The following is a 22228-nucleotide window of genomic DNA, read 5'->3' as shown; positions in this document are numbered from 1 at the left end:
TCAGCCGTCACGCGAGCGATGCGGGTGTTGTTCCCCGAGCAGCCGCAGCGCCATCCAGGCGGCGAGGGAGTGGGAAGCGGGCGCGGGGTGCGGCGGCGGGGCGGCGGCGGTGCGCGCGCGCAGGCGCTGCAGCAGCACGGCCGCCGCCAGCGCCGCGCCCGCCGCCGCGCCCGCCGCCGACGCGAACAGCGCGCCGAAGCTCACTGCGCCCATGCAGACGCCGTACACCACCTGAACAAAATGTGCTCTATAAAATAACCGTAATTGTAACCGTATTGTGTTTCTCTTAAGTATGTTAAGTTTTCTGTACACTCTAAAAATGAAGACCAACAAAGAGCAGTTTTCTCTTAGTTGACGTTAAGTTAATTACTACAATTACGATCTTATATAATTCAAATAAAGCTGATTAATAAAAACAACAAGGGAATGTATGATTGAACTAATAACTTAGGTGTTTTGTTATTCCTAACCATTGTACACCTTGAATCAATTATGAACTTGTTAGGCATAACTATGTAACATAGGTTGATTCAATCCTTAGTTGAACTTACTAAGGTAATTTAGTTAACATAATTATTTTTCATGGAATTATTGAACAAGATCTTAATCGATTCAGTTACGTTGCAAAAGTAAGAGCAATCAAAATTACCTTATTCGATTTGTCTAAGATCTTATCAGGCTCGTATGGAATCAAGATGCTTGACTATGACTATCAAAATATTGATAGGAGCAACCAAATTTTTTTTAGAGTGTAATACGTTCCACAGCTACTTTGTCGATAAAAAGCTACCGTGACACTATTCAAATTCAAATTTAAATGTAAGAACGATTAGGCATGATTTTTTAGAGAAGGATGTGTAATTTCCGAACATGTAGTTTTCTGATTTTGAACCACTTTTGAACCATATTTATACGATGGTAAAATTGATTTTTAAACGGCTAAAAGCATTTAAAGCTGTCACTGCATAAAACAAACAATCCCTTATTTCACAGACGTCTTTTAAATGACGTCGCAAATGTGAATCATGACACTACTTACTTCTTCTCTAATCCTGCCGCTAAACACGGTGACCGGTTCTCTCGTCGGACCAAACGCCAAATCCGCCTCCGAGACGACCTCATAGATGCCCGAAACGCCAACATCTGCCGACCTTCCCTCTCGAACTGTTCTCCGCTTGCGGAGAGAGCGCGGGCCGGCCACGGCGGGCCCGGGCGGCTTGGCCGGGACCACGGCGTCCGAGACCGGCTTGTCGGACCCGAAGGTACGCGGGCCGTGCGGGAAACGCTCGCGCTCGTCGAGGTCGCTGGGACGGTCCTGGAATGTGAGGGATGTGGGTTTTAGCAACAGTTATACATAAAAACACATGTAGGTAAGTGAAATAAGAGCGTCGTTCAATATTACACCGACAAAAGGATCTTGACCCGGAAGGTGGACTGTCAATTTCGAGTTCAAGTGAGATTCAGAATTTTACCGACCGTCCACTGCTTTTTTTCTAAGTCAGTGACAAAAAAACATACGGCCCGCCTGATAGTAACTAGTCTATGTAGGCTATGGACTTGCTCTCAACTCAACATGCGCATTACCGACCCTAACACTCCAGATTTTCCTTGAAATCTGGAAAAGACATTCAATATTCCCATACCTCTATTATGGACGTAGTTTAAGGACATGCTTGGGTCTGGACGTAGTACACATGATCTCAGTCCGGGGTTGTTACAGCTACTCACAGTGAATGGTCTAGCCAGAGCCTCCACCAGCTCTTCAACAGCCGTCCTGTGGTCCAACTCCTCAACGACAGGCTCGGGCGCGCGCTGAGGCAGCGGCGCCGTCGCTGGCACCACGTGACAGGTTTTCTATCCTGTTACTGACAGTTAATGGTCTAGCCAGAACTTCCACCAGCTCCTCAACAGCGACTCCTCGACGACAGGCGCGGGCGCGCGCTGAGGCAGCGGCGCCGGTGCTGGTACCGCATCGCCTGAGACTTCATCACCGAACTCTTCCTCCACTGGTAGAAGGGTTTCTTCTATCCTGTTACTTACAGTGAATGGTCTAGCCAGAGCCTCCACCAGCTCTTCAACAGCCGACATGTGGTCCGACTCCTCGACTACAGGCGCGGGTGCGCGCTGCGGCAGCGGCGCGGGCGCTGGCACCGCGTCGCCTGACACCTCGTCACCGAACGCTTCCTCCAGTGGTAGACGGGTTTCTTCGATGATGCTGGATTCTGCTACTTCTTCGGCTGATGAATCGCTGAAAAAAGTGTTTTTTTTTATTAGATTTTTACTTTCTTTCATCAGAGATACCTACTTTCAATTCGGATACTGCAAAACAATCCCACTATTTTCAAGATGGCTTACATGGGTCGACTAACTGGACCCCTTCCTAAGGGTCATCCTAAATATCGTTGGACGAGTAGAGTTAAGGCATCATCAAAAAAAAAATCAAAATTCAAAATTCAAAATTATTTATTTTTCAGCAAAGTAGACATGCGTAGGGGCCGAATCCTCCTTTTAAGTTTAAAACTCATCGTGAAGCTGTCGTGATAACCACATGGATCAAGCTACTAAGTGGCATGCTCTGTCATTGGAGACCTAGGCTTATTTTGGGAATTTGGGGATCGCCGCGATAACGAAGTAATATTTTAAGTTAGTAGTTATATCAAATAGTTTCTGTCAAAAATAAATTAATAATGTTTTTTTTGACCCAGTGTTGAATAGAATAAATAGACCCTTACTTTACTGCCAAATCAGTTCCACGTGTGTTTTAGAAAAAGTTAGTCAACTTACTTGATTTCATTGTGGTCTCGATGAGTCCGATCATCCTTTCTGTCCAAAGCCCCGTGTCTCTGCGGAGCCACGCCGGCGAGCTGACAATGGTCCAAGCAACCGTGCCTGCAGATCTCCACTTTGCACCGAATATGCACGCTCAGGGCGTCTGGGAACTTGAAGGCGTGGAAGAAGGCGTATGTGATCACCGTCGCTCGCTCATCTGCTGCTTTTGCTTTTAAAAATCTGAAATTATAATAAAATGTGAATTAGATTATACGGGGTAAACGGTCATATAGTAGTAATTAGGGTCTATCGAGCAGCGTAGTAACGTGTACCGACCCTAAAAGGACTTAAAACCTATATGATTTCATACGTGTGACGCTTAACTTCAAATGGGTAAATCCATTCTGCTTTAAGGTTGAATGTATAAAAAATGTAATATAATCTGAAAGATAATCAAACTTATAGCAGAATGGATTTACCTAAGTTTGAAGTTAATCGACACACTTGTAAACTTGTAATCAGCTGTACATTTGTACGTGAGTCGCGCTATAGCACTCGTTGAGACACGAAAATCACTATCGGCTATCACCAATAAAATCAGAGGTCCTTCTCGCGAATATCAACACTAGCAAAATGCGGACACTTACGAGTAGGTACATACCTATTATGACAGGGAAAGTGAGAGTGACAAAGAGAGATTCTCGTAATTTGTAATCTTTTACCACATTAAGCCCTCAGACCATGACTGGGTTCATCAATAGGCAACAATTGATTGGTGTACCAAGCACTGTAAATAGGTACCTACCTGGATATCATCTTCGGACGCAGAACGCAGCCGTATTCATCTGAAAGCTGTATAATGTGCCCGGAACCATCAGACGCCGCACATGACTTCACTCGCATATCAAATTCACCTGAAAATAATAGTTATGTTTTTTAATTTTTTTTATAGGTGCCTACTATTAAAAGAGAAAAAAACATGAAATACTTTTTTAAAATCTAAAAGCAGAGTCAAACAATAAGGAAACCAGTTAGTACCAACATTACGTAGATACATTACTTCTTCTCTTTACGTACCTACAAATTAAATGTACCATTAGAAGTATTGTTCGACAAAAAAATTACTTTTCTACCGCATCTAGAGAATACCGTTAAAAGAGCATCAAAAATGTTAGGTTTTATTTTAAGAACTTGTAAACCTTTTAAGTGTAGTAAAACTAAACTTTTGTTATATAACAGCCTGGTGCGGAGTATATTGGAATATTGCAGTGTTGTCTGGCGACCTCACTATGCATCTCACTCTCTGAGACTAGAACGAGTGCAAAAACGCTTTGTTCGACATTTGGCATTCCATGAGCGCGTCGCGGGAGTTGCCAGCAGAAGAACATCGTACATACGGAAATTGCGGTATTTTGGAATGGATTCTCTTCAGACTCGTAGACGAATTCTAGACGCATTATTTCTATATAAAATTCTACAACACAAGATAGATTGCCCTCAGTTATTAGGTCTCCTTCGATTTCGAGCCCCATCTAGAATCCCACGCAATCCTATAACACCACTGTGCCCACCAGCCAGGAGTTCTGTGCTGGGTAGGAATTCGCCAATGAGCAGATTTTGTCAAATTGCCAATGAACTCAGTGATGTTTTTGATATACACTCTGACCCACCTAGTAAATTACGCAGGTCAATTAAAAAACTGACCGTTTTCAAGTAACTACAGTTGTTAGCAATGCACTCTAGATATAACATTTTATTCTATTTTTTCTTCTCCTGTATATTTAAGATTTTGCCCTAAAGTTGAAGTATGTTCTATATGACTTTCAGCAGTATTATGTAAACCTACCCTCGTTATTACTTTCAAAATTACATGAGGTATTTGCATGTGGAGTTTGCCTGTAAGTGATTATTACACTTTTCTAGAATATTGCGCATGTGAGTTTATGTAAAGCATTGGTGTAAATAATTGTTGGTAAACCTTGAATAAACTAAAAAAAAAAAAGCTTAATTATATCACTATTGTATACAATACTTTTTCTATGAGTCATCATCTTCATCATCAATGGACGAAAAATATCATCATTCAAGTTAAAATGAATGTTAAAATGTAATTCTGCATAATAATCGGCTGAAACCTTCAACTTCAGCAACAACTTGATGTATTCTATGACTTTATAATTACTGTGAAGGTGTTATTAATCTCCTTATTTAATAGTGAAGTTTATCGAGATCTTTTATGGTCAATTAGTTTTGAATCGTTTACAGACAATATAGTCGTAAAATTGTAGGTACATAGGTACAGTCCGCATCAAAAGTAGCGGATGAAATAACGTACCAAAAGTATCTGACATCCTATATAACTTTTCTAAATATTTAGAAATATGAATACAGCTCGCGGTCAAAAATGTCAAAGTCAAATTATTATATCTATGTATTCAAAAGTAGCGGATGAAATACCAAAAGTATCTGACATCCTATATGTATAACTTTTCTAAATATTTATACAGCTCGCGGTCAAAAATGTCAAAGTCAAATTATTATATCCATGTATAGACACACATCTTTTGTTTAACGGTTACAAAATGGTAAGTAGTTACGATTGAAGCGTTGTTTGACCCGCGACTTTTGCTTTATCGTTTAGTAACTTACAAAAGTTTGGTGCCTATTCGCTACGTGCACGAAATGCTGCCCTCGACTTGTATGCTAAGAATTGAATCTATGCTAAATTGTCTGTCTAGTTCGTACGGCCGCCGCTAGCATGAATATTTGGCAGACTGACAGTGTCCATGATTACGTCCTATTTGTGACAATCAACGCCACTCCTCTGCTCACGTTACCAATAGGATCGAGTAGGTACATTGTTATCTTAATACCTACTTCTAAAACTAGCTACACCATTCACACTTAGCGGTTTCAACAAGAGTGCTTCTTAACTAACCCATTCATCCGAGTTAAGTGAAAAGTGATTAAACTGTTTACCGAAACCACAAAAGGCTAAAGTATGGCCAAACATTCACAGGCGGAAACACGTAAACAAATATACCATTAAACAAAGTAAACACGAAGAAAGCTGTCGCAATACAAAGTTGACACGACGGCGGTGACTGATGAGATGGCGTATATATATATGTAGTACGGTCAAGACTTCAAAATTCATGCCGTTTTGAACGTTATGTACATTAAGTCTAGACGAACTACCTGAGTCGTACGTGTGAGCCGCTAAAACGATTATTGTACATACACACACCAGTATTTTTAGTGTTTTTAGAATCCTTTTTTTTCGTGTTATTCTGGATCTGTACCTATTTTTTTTGGCAAATAATAATTAATTTATTTTCAATCCATTTTGCAGTATTTTTATATATTTTACGTTTATCAAATTATCACCCTTAAACCATGTTTCATGCCCCTCAAGGTAATACATAAATAAGCCGGATCGAGTATTATAGAGAGTTACTGTCAAAGTAAAATGTGTAATGTGCACAGTGCATAGACTGCCATCTCTCGACACAAGCTTAGAACTTTTGAACCTCAGTTTTGACAATTTGGCCCATATTCTTAGCTTCATATGTATTAAAATATCAAATATTAATATTAGTGCCATCTATCCGAGCGTTCCCCAAAGGTGTAACGCTATCTAGGCCACCGTACCTTTTTCTCTATGGCTTTGAGGTACGTTTTTTTCTTAGACTTTATCCGTCTATACGGAGTTACATATTTCTTTGATATAAGTAACTATTTAGGGAGTGGCACAATAATTTAATTATTGATCTACACCACTGCTCATCACTACCTATGTGTATTATTTGGCCAAAATGTATCAACTCGTAAGTATTAATGAATAAAATCGTGTTTACATGTAAAAAACGGCTAAATTACTTATGCAAATATTCTTTCTTAAAAGGAGTTATGAAAAAATATAAGTATCTGTTCAAAGAACTGAAGAAAGACTATTGCAAAATTACGCAATACGACCAGTAATTTCTTATTTCCAAAGACACCGCACGTTTTATCATAGATATAGGTACGAGTATTTACATTAGGTACCTACCTACGACTCATAACATAAGTATCTGATTAAAAATAAATACATAAAACACGGGGGTGGTGCCTTATAGTACAATTTTATTGTTAAAAAGAATGTGAGGTCATATAAAAAGGTCACTAACTAATACGTCGTCAGCGTGACACTTCTAAATGTTATAACAGAACTTTGAACTATGGTCCAAATAAAAAACTAAGCAAATACGTATAAGAGCATAATATGGACGTTAGTGACTTGTCATATCTCGTGTGATATAAAAATGTTCAGTTCACTTTTAAATATATACCTACTATGCTACCTATACAAAAAAATATACTGTACAGTACAAAATAAATGTACAGTAGGTAAGTACCTAAACAATTTAACATGATCCAACAATTTTTTTGATCGACCGCAACACCAAACGATTCTCATTTTATATTCTATTTGCTACACACTTTTAATACAAAGTGTTAAAGTTTTAATCTGCACAGCTTTGCAATAAAAAACATCAGATTAACAATCAGAGGGCATGAATATAATGAGGCGGTGGACGCACGATTGAACATCGTACTTGCCATCAATTAAATCAAACCATAATTTATCTTAATTAAGATAATAATCTTCTTTATCAAACATCGTGTTCACATCTTTATATCAGATGCGAATGTTCTCACACCGATATTTTCTTGTTTTACTTGAATAACGTACGTGATTGTTTATTTTTTTGAAGAACTGCGTTTTTACGTTTTTAGTTTAATGTACTTAAATAAGTAACTTACTTTATATAGTTTTTGTTGGTCGCGGTACCTAATTTGCTCATTTTTGATCGTAGGTATTTACTCGTACCTACTCACAAAACTTCGTGAAAACCGATTGCACAAGCTATTTAGCTGCATCTAAATAGGAGACGCTTCGCTTAGGTACCTATATTATGATTTTAATAAAATTTGTTTTTGTTCTTTTTTAAGGATCATCGGTTAATATGTACAGTGAGTAAATGTGCAACTAACTATTCTTTTTTTCTTAATTAGTACTCGTACAAAGTTTAGGTGATATAATTAATTAACGACACATACTTATTTCCTAATCTTTTTTATTAGTTTATGACTAAGCCCATTACCATAACCATAACCCACCGGTAACGAGACCAGCATGCCGTTAAACAAACGTATTCGAGCGTATTTGTCTAGTTTACTTTTTACTATACTATACCGTTAACGGCGATATTTGCTCGTCATTATTGCCCTGTTAGACTCGCCTTATGTGATTACGAGCTGTCTTCGAGCTCCTTTTGCTTGCTATTCATAGGTTAATATGAGTTGAAATAGCTTCCGTAGGTAAAACTTAATAAAAATAAAAAATAAACTTTAAAGTGCGAGTTGGACTCGCGCACGAAGGGTTTCGTACCAATGTCTATAAAAAGGGAAAAAAAATAATGTCATGGTGTATGTGTGCCCCACTTTAATAATTATTTTATTCTGCTTTTAGTATTAAAATGCCTAACTATGACGATTCATCAGAAGGCTGTAGCCTGATGACGGACGGACGGCCGTATAGCGGATTCTTAGTCATAGGGTCCCGTTTTGAGTACGGAACTCTAAACATGGCACTTGAAATTACCACAAAATAATTATTTTAAAAAGATAACAGTGACTATCTACCGCCGATAGCGAGATTCGGACTCGTAACCTTTAAGACTTGCTACATCGAAGCCTGCTATAAGTATGTGTGCTGTAGGGTACAAATAAATGGAAAACAGTACTGATAGTTATTTTGATCGCTATCATTTTATTGGCTTGATAGTTTACGTTATTTTATACAATCGAGTATTTACCATCTGACCTTCCAACCCGAAGGCTGCCTAGGCCTTATTGGGAATATTCCGGTTTCCACGCTTAACTGGAAACTGTGAAACTCATTGATATGTTGGGGTTCAAACATTCCCAAGGAGTCTTTCTTCAAGCTTGTTTTTTTTTAATGATTTATCTAATTAAACCACCTAATTTGCTGCTGATATTTATCGATTAAGTATTTATCCGAAAAATGTCTGTGCCAATACAATAATGACAAGGCAAAGTGCCACTTGTAAGCTATAAGTATAATTATTTCGAACTCGCTATAATGAGTGTTCACTGCACCATCAACGCCGGACATCAAACAACATTACATTCATAACTGTTTGCTCATATCTTGAGTTGACATCACACCTCGGTTGTCAGACCCTCATGTCAATGGATATGTCACTGACACGCGTAGGCGTTAATAGCCATTTCTTGCGCACATTAAAAATATCAATTCGATTTACTTGTTTACATAGACTGTGAAATAAATCATTGGGTTTGCTAGTAGATAGATACCAAAAATCAGCATTTAAAAACATTCTTATTTATGATTTCAATTTAAAATAACGTAGAAATAAAACGATTCAAGTCTGAATTTTCTAATTACTTTCACATGTTCTTCTATAGTGTCCAAGGCGTATCATAATTGTCAGTTTTAACACTTTTAACGCGGCCACCATATACCTAATGGACACTTTTAAGACACGAAGCGATTACACCAGCACTATCTGATGTGTATCTAGTCATAAAATAACACACTTTACTGTTTGATAGTTATCAAGTGGCATATTTTATAGTTCAACTATAATTTCAGAGAGCATCGATGTAAGTACAGTTGGTACAGTCAGCATCAAACAGTGGCAAATAACAACACGCTATGAGCACCTGAAACACTTTTTCAAAATCCAGATACCAACCTCGATTTTTGTTTCAGAAGTAGGTAAATACAGATAAAGAGACACGTCTGTTACATTTGCCTCGTAGTATGAACAGCCAATTTATATGCTGACTGTACGTAAAAGAGTAAACAACTGACAATAAGCATTAGGTCGTGCTTTTCAATCGGCAAGATTCGACCGAGTATCAAACGGCTCGATCTGCCGCCGTGCCTGGTGATTCATCATTGCAGTAAACGGACCTGATTAACGATTATTTTCTTTTTGGCGGCCCGTAGCGCATTTTACAAGGTAAGAAACATTTTTAAATCGTTAACATTGGTGAAGAATTGGCCCTTGGGGCTTTTAAGATACCGCTGTGTTAATTTTGGACCATTTAGATTACGAACCGACAAGGTATGCCGTATCCTGCAAAGGCGAAACGGTCAATTTAGTCTGTATTTACATACATATTTGTCGGACATTTTAACTGTTAATGGTTAGGTAATTCAAAAGACAGTTGTTTTACTAAGTTTTGGTAGAATAACGACATTTAAGGAAATATGAAATATTATTAGATATTAAATTTACCAATCACTTCTCAGTAAGTAAAACAAATACCTGCCTGTGCCAATTCTAAGAAGAGATGAGTTGCGAAGGCGGCCCACTGTTCCTTTATTAGGACAAAACTGATACAACGTTAAGTCTACCTACATACATATACGTATATGAGGAAGACTTTTACATACTATTGAACAAAAAATTGCACGTACAACTCGGGCAATAAGTAAGTAAGAAAGTCGATTAGGTAAAATAGGTAAGTTATGGATTTGCGCGGACACTACTAGGTAAACTAAATTCTTCGTGCAATTTAAAGTAAAATTTCGAGGACAATAATTACAATAAAGTGATAATAGAAATAACGCAATAACGATAACTGCTATTTTCCTGATAGAATTTTATATTTTGTTTATTGCCACCTAACGGGTCTTTCAACAATACATTATAATTAAATAAATAAATAAATAAATAAATAAATATTATAGGACATTCTTACACAGATTGACTGAGTCCCACGGTAAGCTCAAGAAGGCTTGTGTTGCAGGTACTCAGACAACGATATATATAATATATAAATACTTATATACATAGAAAACATCCATGACTCAGGAACAAATATCTGTGCTCATCACACAAATAAATGCCCTTACCGGGATTCGAACCCGGGACCGCGGCGTAGCAGGCAGGGTCACTACCGACTGCGCCAGACCGGTCGTCAATTCACATAATGACAGACACCAATCGAACGGAACAATATTTTTTTGAAAGGCTTCGTTTATGAATGGGTTATAAAGCTAAACGAACGTTTTATAGTGGAATCCGGTTTAGAAAAATGTATTGTAAATCGACAAGAATTGAAAAATATAATTGTAAGAACAGCGGAACCAAGTTGATTGAGAAATAAAGGCTCTATGTAAATTACTCTCAATCAATGTAGCCATTGTTAATTGATTATTGATTGATTGAACATTTTCGCATGACCTTTGGGATGTTATAATTGAGGAGTGTCTTTTCAAAAGGACTTATTTCTATAAGTCAACAAAGTTTATTTCTCTAGCAAGATATAGATAAAAATAACCTCTGTTGTCTTATAGAAATAAGTCCTTTTGAAAAGACACTCCTCAATTATGAATTCAACAATTAAGTAATAATGAATAGTTGTTATAGGACTATTTTCCATAACTACTACATTTTTAGTTATTTTTACGAAAACTAAAACAAATATGTAGTTACATATTTATAATAGAAAAAGAACTGCTAAGTAGGTTAATTAGACTGTGTTGCTATAGAACTAAACTTGATAGAACATGTAGTGTAAGTAGTTTTACTATCTTAAAACGCACCATAAATACAAAAAGATTTGCCTCGATACTCGTCATTTGCTGGTTACAGTGTCTGAGGCACGATGCCGGGAACTTGCATGGCTTATCAACATGTTTTAAAAGTTGCCAAAATAATTACATCTGTAGTTGTTGATATCGACCGCGAGCGTCAGAGTGGACCAAAGAGGCACAATGCCGGAGACTAAACTTTTACTATCAACATGTTTTAACAACACGTTGATAGCAGCTATAAGATTAACTTCAGTAGTCGTTAATGACGACTACAAGGGTCAAAGTAGACCCCAGAGGCACGATGTCGGAGACTTTACTTTTAGGCTGGTTTAATGTAACGCGGATCGATCCACGAGACTAAATTTGTCCACCCGTACCACTCTAAAACGCTCCCTGAACTTTATTTATAATAAGCGCGCGGTTGTTTTATGCGATAAACGGTACGTTACACGCAATAGTCCGGTGCGGATCGCTCCACGCGGTCGGTCCGCGTAACATTAAAACCAGCCGTACTTTAAACATATTTTTAAATATATCCAAAAGATTTACCTCGGTAGTCGTTGATGGCGACCACAAGCGTCAGCGTGGACCCCAGAGGTACGATGCCGGAGACCGGCGGTGCCCACGGGCCTTTTCCGGCTTGGATCTCCATCCAGCAATCCACGTTGTCTCCTGCAATTATTGTAAGTAATTCAAGCCAGTGACAAAAAAATGTCCACATCAATAACCTTGTTCAGCAGAATTTGAGTACAGTCGAGTTCATAAATATGTGTACATTTGTTCACCTTATCCCCACACACATTTAAATCATTTATTCAGGGTTAAAAAAATACAATTAAAAAAAAGTCAAAGTCATAACCAAACCCAAAAACCATACCAACAAAAATAGTTCGTGATCAGCAGCGCAGGCTTCGTCAAGTGGACATAAAACAAATCAGCTACAGGCTACAGGCTTTGTCACCTATTACATACATACAAATGAAGTAATCCGCAACAGGCTTTGTCAAACTTAAACACTATAGACTACCCTATGGTGCCACATTATTGCAACGAGTTTAGGTGAAGATTTGAAGAATGAAGAAATGTACACATATGAACTTGATTGTACACTAGATCCTGCACAAAGTACTGTGTGCCTGTCAGTAAATAAGGTTGCCAGAGTTGAAATCTAGTTAAAAGTTCAATAAAAACATTCGTGTCATCATCAATAGAATTTGTGAATAATGCAAACAAACCTTAATTGCAATCAAATGTCTAGATTTCTATTCTGCTTCAATTATTATACAATTCTTACCAAAATCATGATCCTAAACCACAAAAGCAAGCGCTAGAATAGGTATGGAGATTTGAAAGACAGATAGGTGACATCCTGTAAAAGTAAAGTTACCTCTAAAGTCAAGCTGCACAACATCCAAATCGGCGATGACCATGGGCGGTTTGGAGGCGGTCTTCTCGTAGTCGTTGAACCACTCGCAACGTAACCTTTTGGCTTCGTCCCACACCTCCAGGAGATCCTTGTCGTATTGCACTACTACTGTGTTCTCGTAGAACTGGCCGTGGAGATCTGAAATATAATATTTTAGAAATCAATCATTTAGCTATGTGAAAAATACCCGGAAGTAAGAAATAAAGTCGTAGTGACACAATTTATAAATCAAAATATTTAATTTTTAAAGCCCGACTGCAAGGGCTACATGCGGATAAACTCGCGCAAAAAGTTGAAGTCGCCCGAAGAACGCGGATCGAACCAGTGGCCTCTTGATCGCAACGCGCAAGCGAAACTGAGCTTTGAAAATCCCAGCTCAACTCCCTTTCAGAACCATCGGCTATTAGGATACTAATCCACCGACTTCAATCGAACTTATACGTTTAGTCTTTATTTTATAAGCTTTAAAATCGAGTTTTCTTTATCGGATTGCTCGTTTGCTGGTTTGCTCTTAAAGTCGCAAATAGTTTGACGCGAATGGAAGGAAATACGCTAGTGCGCAGAACAAGTATTGCTTTGAGGAACGGCATCGTATCAAAGGAGAATGGTCCTTACGTGCTCGCTATGTGGCCCGGTGGGTAGCGATTCTGAGAAACAATGCGCGCACAACATTCGCAGAAGGAGCGGGACGCATGCGTCGTCCGTTATACTCTGCAGTAGCCATAGTGGACACAACTAGGAATCGGAACGAGAAAAACTCTCTTACTTTGTTGAAATGAGACCGACATGCCGTAAAACTTGGCCTGCGGCGATTTATTGCGAAATTGTTACGAATTACCGCAGTTACCAAGAAGTTCATTCAGCGGATATGCATTTAAGCTTCATTCATAATTATCAATCATTTTATCATTGGAGTATTTCTTTTACACTGCGTTTTTGAATAGGTGATTCATATGTAAGCAAATTGTTAGTGTGGTTAATGCCTCAAAATATTGGTAAGTAGGTTAGGTAACTATCTACCTTTTCTCAACCCTGCAGCGATTGTCTTTAGAATAAAGATCTAAGAAATAAAGCGGATCAAATTATATTCATGGAAAGTAGTTTTATGATTATGGTTGATCTAAGTGCTACAGAGAAACACCGAATTCACAGAAATAAAGGTATATAGGTATATTACGGCGTAGGCGTAGTTGAATCCTGGGAGATGTGAAGGATTCTACTTGTAAAATAGAATTCTAATTCTGAGTTGCAAGATGGAAATCATTTTATTAAAAGTACTTCCTGTAAACTGCTTTTACATAATTTTCAATCTCTTATCGTCTCTATATGACTCGAAACATGTCGCCAATTGCGAAGTTGTGTTGGATATGTGAGAACATCCGTGAATATAAATATGTATATAAGCTTTAGGTCTATTTAAATTGTAACATATTATGTAAATGATTATAAATAGTTATGCTATGTTTACCTATATATTATGCTTAAACTGGCAAAAAATGTGTTAAAACAGAAATATGTCCCTTTGATTTTAATAACGAAAACATCCTGAATGTGCAAAAGCACAAACACTTAAAATTTGCCGCAACAACCGCATAGCGTAGCTCTATGGACGGAAACGGTCCTCAGAAACCGCCGCTTTGCTGGTTGCTATTTCTATTCATTTGTCACATAAATTACCCGCGAAACGACTGAAAGACGTATTCGCGTTGGACCTGAGGCGATTCTTCGTCTTAGAATACATACATATAGGTAAACGTATACGTTAATCGTAACTATTTATATATAACCGAACTTTACATCCAGCTCTTATATTTCAGAAAATTAATAGCAGTATACAAGTGCGATGAGGAGGTATGTACTTAAGTATTTAAAATAGTGAAAGCCGGATAAATTCAGTTTTAAAAGTAAAACTTGTTTAGTTAATCTACTTGGTTTGTGTGAAAAAGTTACAGCAATAACGATATAATACGGACTGACAAAGCCCATACAGCGTACCGTACGTACCTACCCCTGAAATGTATGGGCTTAAAACTAGATGGCGGTGTTTCGCAGTCTGGAAGTGGCCAAAATCATATTTTCCTCAAATATTTTTGCGTGTTTTTATTTTTTGTAAGAACAAATGACATATTTCTTTATTTTAATATCATGATATCATGTCAATACTCATTTTGAAAAAAAAAATTTGTGAGCATTGCACATTGTCAATGTAGTTATGATAGTATTTAATAGGTGGCGCTAAAAAATGGAGGTACGATTCTTAGTATGAAGATTGTAAATCCTATATAAATAATCCTTGGTTATAGGTGACTCTTAGTCTTTAGAGAAGTTTGTACGGGATAGCCCATTATACAATAGAAGGCTCCAGCCCAGCCAACGCTTACGAGTAGAGTATGTTGGGACAGTTATAACATCACGTATCACGCAAATAAAACTATGTGCCAGTTGGATTATTTTACAAAGATTTTTTTTAGAATCTAATGAGCCTTTACAGCCTGGGACAACGTACAGCCTTAAATATTTTCGTTTTAAGGTCAGTGCGGCCAAGACCGGCATACTTTATTTGAAATAAAGTTTGAGTGGATAAAACTAGACTATTAATTAGTCTGGAGTGATCCGCATGGTCCTATGGGCTAGCAAATTTTATATTCTACAAAGCTTTTATAATACTTTGGTGAATTAAAGTAAACTTATGTGATAAAAATCACTTTTTTTAAGGCTCGGCCGGTTGACCGTCCCCACGCGCTGAGAACGGAAAGACCGTCTAGTGCTCGTTGTCGCGTAATTTCATATGAAAATAAGTATCAAAATCATGTTCATTGTTATATTCTGTAATAACAGGGAGTAATGTGATAGATATTAAAACAAATAACGTTGATATTTTCAACATATCAGCATTTTTCTATTTATAAGGCAAGACCGTCAAATGTCCCGTAAATGAGGTTGATAACCTTCTTTTTTCAGGTCCAGACAAAAGCAAAGCCGAAACTTATATTTAAAACTAACCTACCTGCTACCTACACCCGTTTAAACTCGACTTATTTCACATAAAGCCTAAAAAAGGTGCCTTACTCTTATATGCCGGTCTTTCCGACTACGCACAATTTCGAAGTTACATATTTCAGGACATAAAACAATAAATTGAACGCGTATTAAGAGCATTAATTGTACTAGACAGGAAGAACGATTATTAAATTAACACGTTGCATACATAATGCACAAATATTCCAACTGCTTCTATTTTATTTTAATTTTTTGCGTAATTTTGTTGAACTCGATGGTCGAGTTCGAAACACGAATCAAGTTTTTTGTTAACTAGTATTCGTCCTAGGGATATCTATTGAAGACCAATGAATTAAGGATGAAAAACTGGTATAACTTCGGAGGTGTAAGAAGTGATAGATATATAAATACAAAAGTTAGATTCAGTAGACGGTCTTTCTGGGTAGACGGTCTTCCCGACACTGACCTTATTTAGATTTTTTTACAAATGCAATCTATGGACAAAGAAGAATTTACTTCCAGTTCCAATGTTACATTAGTTAAAAATTATAAGGCACGACGACATCGACAGTACGCTGGGATGCCATTATAACTGTTCTGTATCTATGTTGACAGTGTCCACTTTCCACATCGGCGCACGAATGAAAAAACCGACCATTCCGAGCGGGGTAGCGTGCGGGACCACTAGTTCTCGTACAACATCTATGTTTGGGGACATTTTATCGGAGGGTGCCGTATCCTGCAGAAATGTTTTTTTTTATGTCTATGAGCATTCATAAAAATTTCAATTATATGGTAAGTTATAAAACAATTTCATAAAGCCTATACTTAATTGACGTTTTATCATAAAATTTATTAAGTAAGGGTCTGTAAATGAGTACATGGAATTGAATTTGTGATAGCATGCATTTGATTACACTGACTTCGGATTTTATTTCATTTCTTAATTTTATTGTGTTTTGTGTATTTCTATTTGTAAATGACGATCCTTATTGGGAGAAAATATTCATTTTATTATTTTCAATTTATAATGTAATTTTCGACGATCATGATGAGAAGATAAACATAACTTTGGCATGTAACAAATTTATAGTGTAATTTTTATCATGAAATAAAGAAATCTAATCTAATCTAATCTAATCTATTACACGGCGTGTGATTTTTCATTTTAGTTACATTGCGGCCGTGTGCGTAGCCAAATGCACAAACGCTCACGAAACGCTCACGATATTCACGATAACATCTCTATCGCTCTTTCGTATTGGCGCGACAGAGCCAGACTACCTTTCTGCGGCGTTTCGATAGCTACAAAAGAGATATGGTGAGCGTTTGTGCATGCTATGTATTGAAACTCGCATGCGAGTCTCGCACTGTAAATGGGTCCTAAAATTACCTGTTAATTATTTTACTGAGTATAAAACTCGTCATAATCATTTTTTATCATTAACTACTTTTAAATTCCAAACATACAATCGTTAGGAGGAACATTAAGAGTTACCTGTATGGTAGAATTTTCTACTCGTTAAGACATCGTTTAACAGCTAGCTAATTGAATTATTAAATAAAAAAAATAATGAAAAGCCGCAATAAATCTGTGAAAATTACGAGCAAAGTGTTAACGGACATGTTTATAAACATCATAATAACGGTGCAGTTGTAAAATTCTGTCATTTTTACCGAAATATTTGTGTCAAGTACACGTATACACAACATTAACATTCTTGTTGCAACAAAATGTTCCAACACGTAACAAAAATAACCAAAACAATTTTGGCTTGATTTTTTTTTATCTCGGGTCCGAATCCTCAGGCAGCAAGTACTACTTACTTACGAACCTCGATTATAGAGTATTCATGGATTATGGATCGTGATTTGCCGTTCCCGGAAAAAAGTAAGGGAAATTCTACAGGAATTTCGCCCATTGAGCAATTTTCCCGGAAATTTCACAGCAGTTCACACATTCACTAATTATGGACTGAATGGACTTACCTGGTTTTGTTCCGCACTTAGCGTATGCGATTCTAAAAGAGAAGTATGTTTGTCCTGTAGATGGCGGCACGTACACACAGCGAGGATCACCGTGCTGACCTGTTGGAAAATATAGGATTAATGTCACTGCTAAAGCACTTAGAAGTCTTAGAACCAGCGTTGTATTTGGTATGTGCGTGAGCTTACACACCTGTGATCGCGTATAGCCGTTTATATCTAAAGTTACAAGCGAATACGCTTATCAAAATAAAATGTAAGGAAAGACAGCACGTAAAAAATATCTTACTCTGGTACTAGAGGCAATAGTAGGTAAGTAGTTAGTATTTATCAAAAAACCCTAAAAAAGGGTAAGTGATTACGAGTAATGTATCCTATTGGAAAGTCATACATATAAGTACATACATACATAAATAAATAAAAAAACAAATCCAAACTATTTATATCCATACTTCTTAAAAGGTGTCAATATCGATCACACTAAGATGCTGATAAAAGTGATAATGATCTGATAAATCATAGAGTAGAAGTCTTCATCTTATTTACACATTCATACATACCATAGGCAGTATAGCACCTACAGATTACGTAGATATTTTAAAATATTTTAATCTAACCGGTTTTGCTTTACCATTCAGTGATACAAATAGAAATTTCAAGGCCCGTTCTTACGTTTTCGATAAAATACTTTCGTTCATTAATATTTATAGGGGAATGTTTCATTTCTCCGCGGTTACGATTTCGACAGACCTTGCAATCGCGTGACAAAGTGGCTTCACGGGAGTAATGTCGGCGGCTGCTGTGTGGCAGACAAGAATTTACATCATAGAAGAAGATATGGTGCCGTAATATGCCATAAAGAGTTAAAGACACTTTCAATTGATGGCTTTCTTTAATTATACACCTATGCAATTACCTACGCTACCGATGTAACACAATAGTCTACGAAATACAATTTGAAGGGCATTCATCAAATTTTATTTTTGCTTCAACATTATTGCTCACCAGCCTGTTCACAATGGTTTAAAGATACCATTACACAAACATCCTGTCATTCACGCTAAAATTGGCACTTTATCGTACACGATCGATATAGCACGGGTAAAAGCGTATGAGAATTTTAAACACCTTACCCTTATTGCGGTATAAATAATTAAGAGAGGACCTATAATTATTAGCTGTAAATCTACATTTCAGCATTCACTCTAAGCAAAGCGCGTGTAATCTGCTTTCAAGTAACATTTACAAGGGCTATATCCCGGTATCTGACACATTTGTTCACCAAAGCCTGTAACTGGGGCATGTATTAATAATTCAGCATGTATCCGTCATAATTGTAAGTGAAACTGGGCAATTACAAATAACAATTAGAGGCGGTCTACATACGGTGGGGTATGGTGATGCTTAACTACTGTGTAGTTGAAAGGTGCTGCAACTTATATATGATGCGCAGAGAATGGGAATAGGTAACTTTAATTAAAAATAAACTGCAGGGTTAGCACAAGATTGCCGCGAGAGTATGTCGCCGCGAGATAGACTACCCGTCCTTGTGTCATTAATACAGTTAGAAGAAGACGTGTGATCTATCTCGCGGCGACATACTCTCGCGGCCATCATGTGCTAGGCCTACTGATATGACTGTAGTCTACAGGAGCAATGAATTTGATGATTATGGTAATTATTTTTTACACAGGTATATCATGTCATGTGTACATAATATACATTGTATGCAATTTTTTGCAATTTGTCCGTTTTTATATTTTTATTTATATACCTTGACTTTATATGCAGCATATGTTTTTTATAGCCGGCAATATTTTCTGGATTTGATGGGCTGGCTATGATATAAATTTCCATACCACGATTTGAACCCACGACCTCTTGCATCCTAAGTAGGGTCACTACCTCGTTGCGTAGGAGGCATGTATGTAAGTCTATGAGGATTTATACATATACCTAATTGGTTTTTAGCTACCTTCAACTGCTTACAAATATTGTAGGTACTCGTAGGAGCGCTGCTAACACACTAAGCGAGTTACGCCGTGGCTTGCGTGGGCGACGGTCGCGCGACGGCGATGCGACGCATACGAAATCAAACCTTATCGATATGGAAGTATGAGACGCGACGGCGACGGTCGCGCGACCGTCGCCCACGCAAGACACGGCGTTACAAGTGAACCTGAACTGAAAGCGAGGCGAACTTCGACGAATCCTAGTACGACAACACCCTAAGTTCAACTCACCTTTAGACGAAACGATTCCTTCAAAAGGATGTGAGAACGTGAGGTGTACATCCATATGATCCTTCCCGCACATTACTTCTAGCGACTGTATGACTGGCATGCCGTCTGGCCTGTCGACGGGCCATAGCTCGCCCGCCCGTACCCGTGTCTGTCAACAACAAAACAACACATTAATACTTACTACGTTATTATTATGTCAAGTGAAGACTAAAGAAATTCAATCACAGACAACAAACAACAAAAAGTAATATCATAATAACACACCTAAATAGATTGGGTATAATATGTACCTACATAATTATATCTCTTTTTGGAGTTGTAAATGGTCATAATCATAAGACAAAGGCTGTCAAAATAATACATTTTTTTTAAATACAGTAGATATATTGTTTTTTTTTTAAATAGTAATTTTAATACGTTTGCATTTAGGCTAATTTGCGCTAATTTTCCATTCACACGAGTCAAGTATTAACAAAAAACATTACCATATAAGAGTTACTACCGATTTCTTTTAATAACGCCTACACTGTTCCAAAATAATGCAATTAAGTAAAATTTAAAATAGGCTCAGCAAATCGAGCTTAAGTTAATTTCCTTACTAAAAGGAATACATAAACGACAACTTTAACAACCTGTTGGAAAACGCAACCTCAAATGAAAATTGTACGACGAGAGTAAGCAGGATACAAATGTGAAATTATTACTTGTGATATCTAATTTGTGGAAGATATCCACGTTTAATGCCGTAGTTTTATATACGCAATGAATAAGGTGCCGGCGACGTTCAATTGGTACCTATAGAAAGTGCAATGCAATTACATGAAAATGCTCATGGAGCAGCAAAGTTGCATGGACATTCTGCGAATAAATTAATTCATTATTAGCCTTGCAATTTTGAGCCTGATTGTACTACAAAATTATGAAGGAAGTCAGGGAACCATTGATTAGCATTACAAAGTTAGTCCTTATTCCATTTTGTGCATTAACAACCACAGTAATAAAAACAATAACAGTTAGAAGATTTTAAAAATTGTAAGATAAGTACCTATTCATTAACCGCTCAAAATTATTACAATAGCAAAAAAAATAGGGGCACATCTACGATTAAAATAAGCAAAATTTGTCTCAAAATATTTCCATAATATCAATATCCACGATTGAAAATAAGAAGTACGTTTGCGGTCGTCCTCTTCCGTCTTAAATTATTCATCTATTGGCTTGTTTAACAGGCACTAGCCACATACAAATAGCAATTTACTTTACACGGTTACTTCCCGCGGCACACAACCGGTTCCCGAACAGTGTAAACTAAACAAGGACCGCATAATTTCTGAAATAACCTTTTTCATTAAAATTGGATGATTGGTTAAACGATGAGCGGTTTTGTTTGGCAAAGAATAATTTAAATACAGAAGCAGACGTGCTACCAAATATATCGATTGTTGGCATTAAAGATGTCAGCTTATTTGAATTAGTATTTAAAAAAATACTAAATAGCATCACGAGGATTATAATATTTCTAAGGCCTGATTTAGACGGCGTGCAAACTCGCATGCTATTTTAGTTACATTGCGTGCTGTTGAGATTATATACATTTTAGCATAGCCTGTAATACCGCAATGTAATAAAACTCGTATGCGAGTTCTCGTACCGTCAAAAGAGGCCCTAATCTCGTAAATAAAATTGAAATCGGTCCGAATTGCTCTACAGGGTACGGACAGACTAAGATTTATATTAGGTACCCAAGCTAGTCCGGTAAGCTACGAGGGTGTTTTTTGCAGATATTGTCAAGTTATCATTCACAGAAAACGTATCATCTCCAATCCATTGTTTGGCTACAAATAAAATTACTGAAATCCAAAGTAAAGTCTCTTTACTCAGGGTTACATAATTAAGCATAGATGTTCCAACAATTGTAGGTACCTATGTAAAAGCTAGGCTTTTTTAACTAAGTATTATTTATTTATTCGTATGGCGCATTTACATAAACCTTCAAACAATATGTTGCTAGAATTATAAGTCTAAATTCAAGTATTTAATAATCTCTAAAGAGAATCATGTATAAAGTTGTCTCGTTGATATTATTAGGCTAATAAATAATAAGAGCATATAATCTATCAGCTGTACTCCAAGAAACACGCAGTTCTAACCTACCAATTAGTAAGT

General features: G+C 37.2%; 1 protein-coding gene across 1 annotated transcript in view; it reads right to left on the bottom strand.

Annotated features, from left to right (window-relative positions):
* LOC125240794 (cuticlin-1) overlaps positions 1–22228 on the bottom strand; it is an 86252-nt gene continuing 64024 nt past the window's right edge. The window contains exons 4-12 of the mRNA XM_048148883.1: positions 20063–20210; positions 17823–17921; positions 12795–12971; positions 11957–12079; positions 3575–3683; positions 2785–3009; positions 2041–2248; positions 1040–1315; positions 1–231 (exon numbers count right to left, since the gene is read on the bottom strand). Coding sequence (XP_048004840.1) covers positions 1–231; positions 1040–1315; positions 2041–2248; positions 2785–3009; positions 3575–3683; positions 11957–12079; positions 12795–12971; positions 17823–17921; positions 20063–20210 — 1596 coding nt within the window. The remainder of the gene's footprint in view (positions 232–1039; positions 1316–2040; positions 2249–2784; positions 3010–3574; positions 3684–11956; positions 12080–12794; positions 12972–17822; positions 17922–20062; positions 20211–22228) is intronic.

The sequence above is a fragment of the Leguminivora glycinivorella genome, chromosome 2 (assembly GCF_023078275.1).
Source record: "Leguminivora glycinivorella isolate SPB_JAAS2020 chromosome 2, LegGlyc_1.1, whole genome shotgun sequence".
Lineage (NCBI taxonomy): Eukaryota > Metazoa > Arthropoda > Insecta > Lepidoptera > Tortricidae > Leguminivora > Leguminivora glycinivorella.
Note: the sequence above shows the minus strand (reverse complement) of the source record. Positions and strands in the feature narration are given on the sequence as shown.